General features: G+C 50.7%; 1 protein-coding gene across 1 annotated transcript; it reads right to left on the bottom strand.

The window, feature by feature from the left end:
- Positions 1-5931: 5931 nt before the first annotated feature.
- Positions 5932-11186, bottom strand: LOC144256466 (olfactory receptor 2V1-like). The gene is made up of 2 exons (XM_077801527.1): positions 11140-11186; positions 5932-6898 (listed from the first exon to the last, which is right to left on the bottom strand). The coding sequence occupies exons 1-2, from the start codon at positions 11184-11186 to the stop codon at positions 5932-5934; spliced, it is 1014 nt and encodes a 337-aa protein (XP_077657653.1).
- Between the last annotated feature and the right edge of the window lie 378 nt (positions 11187-11564).

The following is an 11564-nucleotide window of genomic DNA, read 5'->3' as shown; positions in this document are numbered from 1 at the left end:
GTGGAAGCCTTTGGTCCACCCTGGTCCAGGTGCCTTGACTGGAGAAGCAGAAAACTGCTGTCCTCCGGAATCAGAATATCCTGAAAACAGGATGTTCTTTCTAAGGCTCACCAAGAGTGCTTCCAGAGAGACAAGGAAACACAGATCATTCCCCTCAGCTATTTGCAAAAATGTCATGTTCATTCCCTTTTAATTTTGCCTAGAGTCCTGCAGGCTGTCTTGGAGAACTGCTTGCTGAAATAATAAAATTGAGCAACTCAGCACCTATGGTTACTTGTAATCACAGCTCTGGCTCCGAGTCCTGAGAACCTGCATACTTGTTCATTTTATCTCTAGTTTTGAGTAAACCTCACATCATCGCTCATTCTTCCTAACAAAAGGAGGAGCCAGTCACACTGGGACTTCACTTCATCGTGGGGGTGGTCCCCTGACTTCTGCTCTGGAACAACCTTGTCTCTGGGTCTTTCATCCACCATGTTTAGAGTTCAGCTGGTCTGGCCTGGCAAGGCCCAATATGAGAGCAGGAATGACAACACCTGAAGAATGGAGAACAGGGCTTGAAGGTTTCAAAGTCCCAAGATAAACTATATTTTGCCTAAAGCTTTTCCTCAAAATAAATAAATAAATCAAGTGATTTTTCTCTAACCTATTCTTAGAAAGCAGGAGAAAAATCAAGAAAGAGTAGGAACTTTATGTAAAACTATGCTGACTTTTTAAATCTAAAGTCCTAAATGTCATATATCAAAGGCTACATGTTAACAGACCCACTGTTTTATAAGATTCTCTTCTTCTACCCAACAGGTGAGACTTGGGACCTTCTAAGCACTGTCCCAGCCCCAAACACTGACTGCATGGTCCAATCTGATTAGTAATGTCAACTGACCTGAGTGAGACCCTTATCCTGGTCTCACTCTTCCCCCTCTAAGAGACCTTTAAAGAACACCAGCTTTTCCTGGGCTTGCTGAAGCTTTACTTCAAGACTCCTCTGTACTATGGGCTCTAACAAACGTCTTGGTCTGAAGGCTGATCCTGTTCCATGCCTCTCTTGAACATGCTAGTCTTCCTTTCTGAATCTAACATTAAACTGTCTCATAAGAAATTCCTACTAAGTGACAGTGTTTCTGCTGTCATGTCTGGTCCACTAGTATGGGGTGGGGAGAAAGAGCAGGTGATGAAGAGTCTATTTTCAGTCACGGAGAAGAGCAGTTAAGAGGCTGAAGGAAAAAAGCATGAGTTGGTGGGATTGGCAGTCAACAGCCTCCGATCCCTGAAATAGTGGACTAACTAGGTGATGGTGGAGGCTGGCTTGAGAGGACCTGGCAATAATGGGGAATATGAAAATGATATGGGCATGATGGGTGTGGTGGTACACACCTGTAATCCCAGTGGGTGGGGAGGCTAAGGCAGGAGGATCGCAAAAGCCAGCCTTAGCAACTTAGCAAGGCCCTGTCTCAAAATATAAAACAAAACAAAAACAAAAGGTTGGGGATGTTGCTCAGTGGTTAAGCATCCCTGGGTTCAATCCCCAGTCTAAAAAAAAAAAAAAAAAAAAGACCTGGGCACAGGTGAACCCAGGGATAGTTAGATGTTCCCAAATACCCTTACCGGTAAACCAAATTCAATGATAAACATTTCAGCTGCTCTTTCCTTCCCCGTACATGTCATCTTTGAGGGGAAGGGGAACAAAAACAAAACAAAAGAAAAAAAACCCCACCACAACACAAAGCTACTCTTTAATGAGAGCTTCTTGAGTGCCAGGCATTGGGCCTGCAGCTTCACCAGCTCACACATTCTTTGCCACTCCAAGAGGCAGGTGTCAACTGTTCCGATGGATGACCTTATCTACACACCCGGAGGTCAGCACTGGCTGATCTGGAGGCCACAGGCAGATCTGTCCCCATCACACTCACTAGACTGGGAGCATTTTGATGTCAGACTCTGTGTCAACTCCTTCACTGCAGGTACCACGCAGAACACAGCACCAGACTAAGGAAGATGGCACTGAAGGGGAAATGCAGCTGGGAATACAGGGGATACTGTAGTTGGCAGTGCATGGGGGAAGAGAGATTGAGGCCAAGATGTGGGAATTCAGGAAAGTGTGGGTAGAAATGAAGGGGTAGGGCTGGAATGCAGGACGGATGGAAGAGAGAGAAAGCAGGCCTGAGGTGGGCGTGCGAACGCAGAAGGGAAGGGGGTTGCTGGGAAGGGGCCAGAGCTGGGGATCTGGATACAGCACAACACGCTAGCTCACCTGTGACAAGGGGCACCAGAGCGAGGCTGCAGGCCAGGAGCAGGCTGCCCGGAGCCGGGGGGCACATGGCTGTGGCTGGTGTGGTCCTGCCTGCGGAAGAGAAGCCCGTAAGCTGCGCGCCTTCGCTAGGCGCCCGACCTCTGGGGGGACAGGCCTGGGCGGCCTCGAGGCTCCGAGGGCCCCACACCATGTGGGCCAGCGCGCTCTGCCCTGCCCTGTTGCACACAAGGACGCAGCGGTAGGCTGAGCCCCGGTGAGTGCGGGTGGCACCCTCCCAGTGGCAGCCTACCTGGCGGCCACCCACTGCACGTGGCTCCCAAGGCAGAACGCCAGGGTAGGACGCCACAGCGCATGTGAGGGGCAGAACTTCATGGTCCGTGGTCCTCATTGGTCGCCTGCTTGCTCTGCCCGCCTTCCCGGAGCCTGAGCCAATGAGACCCCGGGGCCCTTTCCACACGTGACTAGAGCCTGGGAACTCTTTTCACACTGCGCAGAGTTGGGGGAGCTTGAGCAGCAGCAGGTCCTGCTTCTGGAGCAGTCCCTCCCCACAGAGGTGTGCTCCTGTGCGCATCCCCTCTTCCCTACTGTGAGCACCCCCAGAGGGAGTGTGGCCCTGTGCTTCATTGCCCATGGGCAGTTCTGGCCTCCCGGACGTGCTCTCCTAGCAGCCGTGTACCTGGAGCAGCCCTGGAAATTTATGATGCTTTCCAACACTTCCGCCCTTCTTGAGCTTTGGGAGAACTGGGGCCTTGTGCATGTGCATGATGTGTGTGTCCCCAGGAGTCACTAGCCCAGTGCCTTGGATGTGAACACACTGTTAGTATGTGCTGAATGAATGAAAGATTCCTTCTGCCCGTGAAGTTATAAAGTCTTGGTTATAAAGTCTTCCAGCTTCCCCATTGCTTTTCTGAGGCCTTGCTTTTTCAGCTGCAAAAACACTATTCTTTTTTGGAAGCAATCTAAATATGGATCAGTGGACAGATGAATGGATAAGGAGAATGTGGACTATACATCAGCCTTAAAGTAGAAGGATCTCTTACCATAGGCTGTAAGATTGATGAACTTTGAGGATATTTTTCCATGAGAAATAAGCAAGTCACCGGAACAACCCTGCACGATTCCCTTATATGAGGCATTTGAAGTGAACCGTAACTACCAGGCCCTGGGGGAGAAGGGGAATGGGAATTGCAAAATGAAAAATATTTAGAGATCTTTGTTGAACAAAATTGAACATACAATTAACACTATTGTATTGTACACTTAAATCGTTAATTTATGGATTACAATCATCATCATCATCATCATCATCATCATCATCATCATCTACTCTACATCACACTATTTTTTTGTAGTAGATTCACCAGCCCATGAAGGTCCAGTCCAATGGAGCTGCAGGCACTTGAGGGTGCAGTGCCCATGTGGCTGGAGTGAAAGTCAGCTTTGACATGCTGTTGGCAAGGAGGGGGCTTGCAGCTGAAATGGGTCAAGCCTTCCTCTCTAGGCCTGGGGAGTCCACATAAGATCTGGAGCAAAAGGAAAGTGCTAGAGAGGGAGTCTGGGTGAGGTGGTCCTCTGGTTTAGTCGCATAATGAATAATTCATGGTGGAGTCCTCATTTAGACACAGTGACAATGTTTTAGGTTTTGCAGTTAGAGGTTGTGTGTCAGCAGCAGCTGTGAGGATTAAAGGGAGCATGAAGTATTGCAAAGGGTTTATTGTAGCACAATACACTTTGCATAAAATTCACCATCTCAATACCCATACTCCAGTGGCATCTATAAATTTCACAATGTGGTGCAGCCACCATTTTTCTTCACTTCCAAAATGAAACCTGGGCAGGTTTCTCCCTTCCATTTCTCCCTTCCCAGACCTCCAGAAGCCATTAATGACTTTCTCTATGGATTTGCCTGTTCTGGACATTGGGTACAAATTGACCACTACCGTTTCTAGTATTTCACATTTGATTTTCACTCCATAGAATGCTTTGAAGTTTCATCCTTGAAAGTTGATGTAGTTTGTAACAATACTGCATTATTTTTATGGCTGAATAATATTCAGTTGTGTGAATGTTCATCAGCTGGGACACCAGGGAAGGCTCCCTGAAGACATAGTACCTCTGCTGAGGAAGGAAAGTCGTGCAGGGGTTCACCCAACACAGTGAGCCAGCAGCACCTCAGGTGCAAGAATGCTCTGCTCTGCTGGTGACCTGGAAATGAGAGGGAATAGGGGAGAGAACAAGGAACTGAGGGGAGCCCAGGGAGGCTGGGAGCTACAGGGCTTTCTGGACAGAGAAAAAGATGTTTTGCTTCAAGAGTTTCATGTTGTTGTTCTCCCGTGTTTTTAAGAACCACAGATCTCTTTTCAGGGAGCTTACATTGTCATGAAGACAGGCAGTAAGCAATATAAGGAACTGACATGTGATCTGTTAGGAGGTGACCACGTAGGAGCAGTGGAATTGCCAAGGAGTTTGAGGTGGAGGATTGGGATTTGTTCATGTATTTGCATTTAGAGATCCTGTAGCCGCAGGTGAGTTAGGAGGGCAGTGGGAGAAAGGACAGTGAGACCTGGTGGAATTTCCTGCATCCTCCAGGTAAGGGTTCTGTGGCCATGACTGTCCCCTGGCATGACAAACTTGGGGTGCTTTTGCAACATGCAGAGGGGCATTGGGTGTGGGTGAGGAGCTCAGGAGACATCTGGCAGGCCTGTGAATACGTATGGCCGACTTTGGTGTCAGGTGGTAAACAAGGCCATGTCCTTGAGCAGGAGTGCCTAGAGAGAGTGTAGGAAGGGCCGCATACAGACCCAGCACCTTCACTCTCATGGGGAAGGAGTGGGCCCCAGGGAGGAGGGCAAGTGCTGAGGGAGGGAGAAAGGGTTTTCGAGAAGTGGAAGCTGGATGGAACCAGCGCTGGGTTGAGGTAGTAAATGTGCTCTGAGCTCATCCCTTCATCCAGCAGTGTTTATTAACCAATCCATGTGCCAGGTGTCTTCCAGAACTGAGAATAGGTAACTGATAAAGCGTAGTGTCTGCTAGCCTGACCTGCTGTGCTAAGGGGAAAAAGGAACGTGGAACACACCCGGGGTTAGGAGGTGTGGGTGCAGGTGGGTGCTGCTTGGGTGGAGGGATCCAGCACTGGGGCAGCTTCTGAAGGCAGTGGAGGAAGGGCCTGGGATGGTGGGAGGAAGCCTCAGGCAGGGTGTTGGGTGAAGGGGGTCTGAGGGCTAGAGCAGTGCGGGCAGTGTGGCCACAGGGGTGAGGGGGAGGGCAGTGCAGAGGAGTGGGGAGATGCCTGGGGCAGCGGGCTCTGTGGGGTCTTTGGCTTCTATGGCAGGTGGGAAGGGAAGCCTCGGACCTCCAGTGACACCGAGACTCTGGGTTTTTGCTACACCCACAAAGGAAGCCTTACAAAGAAGCCCCAGTTGGGGTTTGTTGAGGTGGCAGGGAGTGGGAAGGATTGACCAAACAGTTCTCTGAAGGGGAAAGCCTAGCAGCTGGGGAATGAGGGGCTTCTCCTCTCACTTGTCTGTGTAACTCTTGTCTCAGAAGGGAATCTCAGAAATAAGATCCTGGGGTCCTACATACCCAGGAGGACCTTCCAACTTGGTCAGCACCCCTGCCTCTGCCTCGGTGCATACAACTGGACTAAGGGCTCCGACTTGTCACCTTGTCTCTGCTGGGTCTCAGGCATTCCTGCAGACTCCACACCTTGCTATGACCTTCTTCATGGCTCCAGTCACTTCCTTGTTCCTCAGGCTGTAGATGACAGGATTAAGCATGGGTGTGAGGACCGTATAGAAGACAGACACCACGTCATCCTGGCCAGGAGAGTGGTAGGTTGCAGGTAGCATGTAGGTGTAGACCAGGGGTCCGTAGAAGAGGTTGACAACTGTCAGGTGGGAGGAACAGGTGGCCAGGGCCTTCCGACGTCCCTCCACGGAGTGCATCCGGAGCACAGCCACCAGGATGAGGGCATAGGAGGTGGTGATGAAGGTGATGGGCACCAGGAGGACCACCACACCGGTAACAAAGAGCACCTGCTCATAGGTCTCTGTGTCTGCACAGGCCAACGTCAGCAGCGAGGGCACTTCACAGAAGAAGTGGGAGATCTTCCGAGAGCCACAGTAGGGGAACTGAAGGGTCAATGAGGTTTGGATGGAGGCATTGAGGGACCCTCCCAGCCAGGAGGCTGCGACCATGAGCAGGCAGACGCGGCGGCTCATGAGCACCGGGTAGTGCAGAGGGTTGCAGATGGCCACATAGCGGTCGTAGGCCATGAGGGCCAGCAGGAGGCACTCGGCAGCTCCCAGGAACATGAAGAAAAACATCTGTGCCCCACAGCCCCCGAAGGAGATGCTTGTCCAGCCGAAGAGGAAACCTACTATCATCTTGGGGACAGTGACTGACGTGAAGAAGATGTCCAGGAAGGACAGCTGGCTGAGGAGGAAGTACATGGGCGTGTGCAGCCGGGCCTCAGCCCAGATCAGCAGCACCATGGCCGTGTTGCCAGCCATGGCGAGGATGTAGATGAGCACCACCAGGCTGAACAGGAACAGGTGTGTTTGGCTCTCATCAAAAAGGCTGGTGAGGACAAAGCCTGGGATGGAGGAGAGGTTCCAGGGTCCTCTGCCTGCCTCCTGCCATGCCTCCCTGTTAGGGGAAAGGGAGCCAGCTCACCAAGGACCCAGCAGGCGCCTTCACTCAGGGAGGGAAAGGTGGAGGTAAAGGTAGCAGGACAGCACGGGAGCCCGAGGGGGTAGGAGAAGGTATTCACAGGTTCTGGGACACAAGGAGTCTCCATTGTGTGGGTGGACACTCCTTCACAATGGAAAATGACTACAAAAGGCCCGGCACTTGGCCAGAGCAGTGTCCAGAGGGAAACTTTAGCACCACATGTGCATTCTGGAAGAGAGGAAATGCTAAAAACCAGTGATGTAAGTATCCATCTCAGAGAGTCAGGAGAGGGACAGCACGTTACAGTGCCCCATGCTTAATAAAATGTGCATAGTTAATATTTTTAATCCCAAGTAAACAGAAAAGCAAATGCACGTTGGGAAAGATTTTAAAGACTTTTACTTTTGACTAACCTGAAGACTACATCCACAAATATGCAAGTTATATGGTTCAGAATTCTCATTTATGTGGGGATCCATGTGAGACATTTCCCTTGGATATGGCTGTGTGCCCAGGTCTGGTGAAAAAGTGGTCTCCACAGCTGCACAGCTGTGCTGTGCCAGGTCCTCCAGCTGTCTTGTCCCCCAGGAGTCCTGGGTTGGCATTGTGCTTGGGTGCAGGGGGTGTTTTTATGTAGGGTTTTGGGAGTATGTTCTCATCCTCAATCAATTGTGCTTTCTCCTTATTTCAATAGTTCCATGATAACTGAGGGTTGTCTTTGTAAGAATAGCCTTTATAAATTTTAAATAAAGATCATTTAGGTAGAGTTGCATGGCAAGGAACATCAGGCTCAGCTATGGTGGTAAGGCCGCCTGCAGGCATCTTAGGAGGCAGGCAGGAGGGGAACCAGAGGTGAGGCCATAGAGAGTTGGTGAACCCCTGCTCTACTGTCAAAGCCCTGGGCTACCATGCCTTTAGGAACCCTGGTCCCAGGGCATGCTTGAGCTCTAGCTTAGGTCTACAGCAGATGACTCAATAGAGGGTTGGGAGGGGAGTGAGATGAGCTGCAGGGTTCTGTAAAGGAGCTGAGGCTGTGAGAGAGGCTGGAACTGGTGGACCAGCTAGAGGGAGGGCAGCACGGTGTCTTGGAGGCACACCAGAGATATGATAATCCTGCATGCCAGCAGGGCCCTGGGGTCCACCAGGGAATCTGATCCCTGAGACTGGGCTTCCAGGCTGCTGTGGTGGGCCTGTGTGGGGACCCACTGACTAGACCGCTGCACTCATCTTACATGCTGAGGCCAGGATCTTCCTTGCCCACAGTTGGACAGCTAGGAGCCACTGCAGGAGCCGTTGTCCCTAAGGGGCTTCCTGCTCTTCCTGCTATAGCAGGAGTTCCCCCTTCTCTACATCCCTGAACTACCTAGACCCAGGCTGCTGGTTGGTCCTGGGTGCACAGGTCTCAGATCTGACTCAAGCAAGTTCAGAGCTTGATTATCCCAGGGTCCCATAGTCCCCTCCCAAAGCTGAGCACAGAATTGCCACTGTTAAATCCAAGTGTTCCATACCAGGCTCCTAGTGAAGATGGAACATACTGCTTCTATTTTCTATATTTTGTACTGCATCTTAGAGTCTCAAGAGTCTAGAGCCTGCATCTTCCAGGACTGGCTGATTCCTGGACATGGGGAACAACTGGCCCATCAGCTGCCTCTGACATGTAGACCATTCAACTGGAGCTTGTGTCCCTCACCACCTGCCTGTGCCAGGCTCCTACAGTTTGGGCCACTATCCTGTTCTGGATATCCCCAGGACGAGGTGCTGGGCAACTAGAGACCACCCCATAGCCCAGAGTGTGTCAGAATCATTCAAACTATGCAATCTGAAGCTTGTGCCATTGCTAGCCCTCCCTTGCCTGTTGCATCCCACAAAATACCCAACAAAGGCTTTGCCGATTCCACACTCAGCCTCCCAGTGGATTAACCCTGCTGCCTCCGAGTGGCATGCTCACTCCTCTTGGGAACTGTGAATCAAAGTCATCTTTCCAGGCAGTGCCTTACCTGACCCGAATAAAAATGGTCTCAGGTACATTTAGAAAGTTCCCCTAAAGAGAATTTTCTCCTGTCCTTGTTTTAGGCATAGCTTGTTTTCTGTCTTTAATGTCTCAGAAGCATTGGATTTAGCATCGGGAAGGAACCTGGTCCCACATCCCTATTTTGTTGGTCACAGTATAGCTCCGAACCTTGGCCAATAGCTCTGGACCTTGCAGGCCACATCTGAAGTCCTCTACTGGGTGCGGTCATTGCACAATATTTAGCAGCATCCCAGACTCTGCGCTCTAGGTGGCAGTGGCAACCCTTCCCAAGGATGTCACCTGCAGGGCACTAGCACCAGTGGTGAGATCTTCAGCGGTGGAGCGCCCCCCCATGTTAGTTATTGTTAGGTGCAGGACAGGCTGAACTAAATTGTCTGCAGGGCATGCCAAACAAAGTTAGCTGCAGGGTGATCCGGCCACTCAAACCCCCCCCTGTTTGGTTATTTATCTAACCTGTTTGCTTCAAGTCCAAATGCTCAAGCCCCCACTCAAGGCTGAACGCTTCACTCCCCTGCTAAAGGCTGAACACTTAACCCCCCTTGTATCAACAAGGCAGCTTGCACACCCAGAGACCCTGTTAGATTTAGGCATACAGCAGAAGGACTATAAAAACCTTCCCCTGCCGCCCCCCCCCCCCGTTTTTCTCCTCTTTTACACTGCTACAATAAAGACCTCTTGGTCGCTCCGAGTGTTGTGGTCACTTTCCTTTCAGTTATTGTCCTCTCCCTTGCCTCCTCCTTCACCAGGGCAAATAAGAACAACAGCTCACATGATTAAAATCCTGGTCAGTTGGATGTCCTTTGCTGGTTTGCCCAGTTAGAGCTCTGTGTTCTAGGGTGCAGCCTCTGCAGTCAGGCTGCCTGGGTGTAGGTCTCAGCTGTCTCCCAGCCCCCTGGGTGGGCAGCTTACCCAATCCCTCATCTCAAATACGGACTACTGAGAGCATTCAGTGGTTTATACGTGGGCAGTACCTGGGAGAGGGTTTGCAGGAGGAACAAGCCATTTGGGTACCAGCTGCAGATGACATCAGTGTTTTCATAAACCCAAGCCTCTGCTTACCTCTCTAAAATGGGATCATCAGGCCTATTTCACAGGACTATTGTGAGAGGGTTGAATAAAAAAACTGGGAGCTTGTGCTTTCCCATAGAAGATATGTAGTAAATGTTAGCACTCTTCCTTTCCTCTTAAGCAAGATGGTTTTGCAAAATAGTTTTCATGCAGAATCATGCAGTTGACATTTGCACTTACCTTCAAAGGGCTCCTCGTCCCTCCCACTTGGAGATTTCCTTTCCAATTGCTTTGTCTCCTAAACCATTGGGGTGTTTTGTGATTGGGCGGGTGGCTCTCCTTATGTAGACTATGAATTACCTGAGACTAGGGATTATGTCTGTCTTGTATATTTCTCCACAAAATATGGAGATTCATCATGGTTCCCATTTAGTGCTGGTGGACTGCAGGTACGTGTGTGGTAAACATGTGAAAGAAATGCACCCTTGTTCACAAAACACTGCTGCCTCAATGTCCTCCCTCATCACCATCTGAATCTGGCATCTCCTTTGCAGGGCTGTGATGCCTGCCTGCCTCCCAGAAAGTCCTGCCACTGTTGGTGTTTTCCTTTGTGGCCAATTCTTAGCATGGATACACACATCTGCATTGCAGTATGTGTGTGCCTGTGGGTGCCTTGTGTACTTGTGTGTGTGTGTCTGTGTTTGCCTGTGTGTGTATGGGCCTGTGTATGTGTGTCTCAAAATAATTAGGGGAATTCTTTTTCTTTCACACGGTTTCAGAAAAGAATCCATTTTTCTCTCCTGTCCTTGCAGAAGCCTAGGTTAGAATTGGTGAACTGGGCCATTGAAAGCTGGACAAGAATCCAAGCCCCTGGCTTATTCCCCGACAGTCTGCTCCATTCCTCCTCCTTTCCTCCCTTTCTTTTTTCTCTTTTTCCTTCCTCTCTTGTTCTCTCACAGAGCAAACCCTTGACTTTCACAATTGAAGACAACTCACTTATGGAAAGGGAGTGTTAAAATAACTTCAGCTGTTGGAGACTTCACGTCTGGAGAGTCTCCACGTCACACAGGCTATGGCTCTGCCTTTCCATGGGCCATCTCCAGTTTGGAGGCTGCCTGCATGGGGCACGGTTGGCCATCCCCTGTCCTGCCTCCCCTCCCGTGACACCCCTACTCACCTCACACGGCCCCAGCCCACAGTCTCCATCAGGACACTTGCTCTCATGCTGTCTCTTCTCCTTCTCCCTCGTCCTTCTGAGCTCCAGGTCACAGCTCAGAAACCAGGGCAGTTCTCTTGGGAAGTTCGCACACAGGGCTGCGACGGCTGAGGCGTGAAGTCTGTGTCCTTCCGTGGCAGGAGGAGGGCTCCTCACTTTCCAGAGAGCCCCTTCTTTCCTTTACTGCAACTAGTGTGAGCTCCCTCCCACTTCAGAATGGTGGGACTGAAGGGCTCTTGCCCTTGACCTGGCCGGTTGTCCCAGCCCCAGAGGCTGGGATGGCACAAGCCTGGTTAGCACTCAGAATCCAGCTCTGCGACTGAGGTTGCTGTGCTGCATTCCCGAGATGACAGGAACTGCTTGGTCCCAAACCCTCCAGTCACCCA

Source organism: Urocitellus parryii, chromosome 1 (assembly GCF_045843805.1).
Source record: "Urocitellus parryii isolate mUroPar1 chromosome 1, mUroPar1.hap1, whole genome shotgun sequence".
Lineage (NCBI taxonomy): Eukaryota > Metazoa > Chordata > Mammalia > Rodentia > Sciuridae > Urocitellus > Urocitellus parryii.
This window is presented reverse-complemented; position numbering and strand designations above follow the sequence as displayed.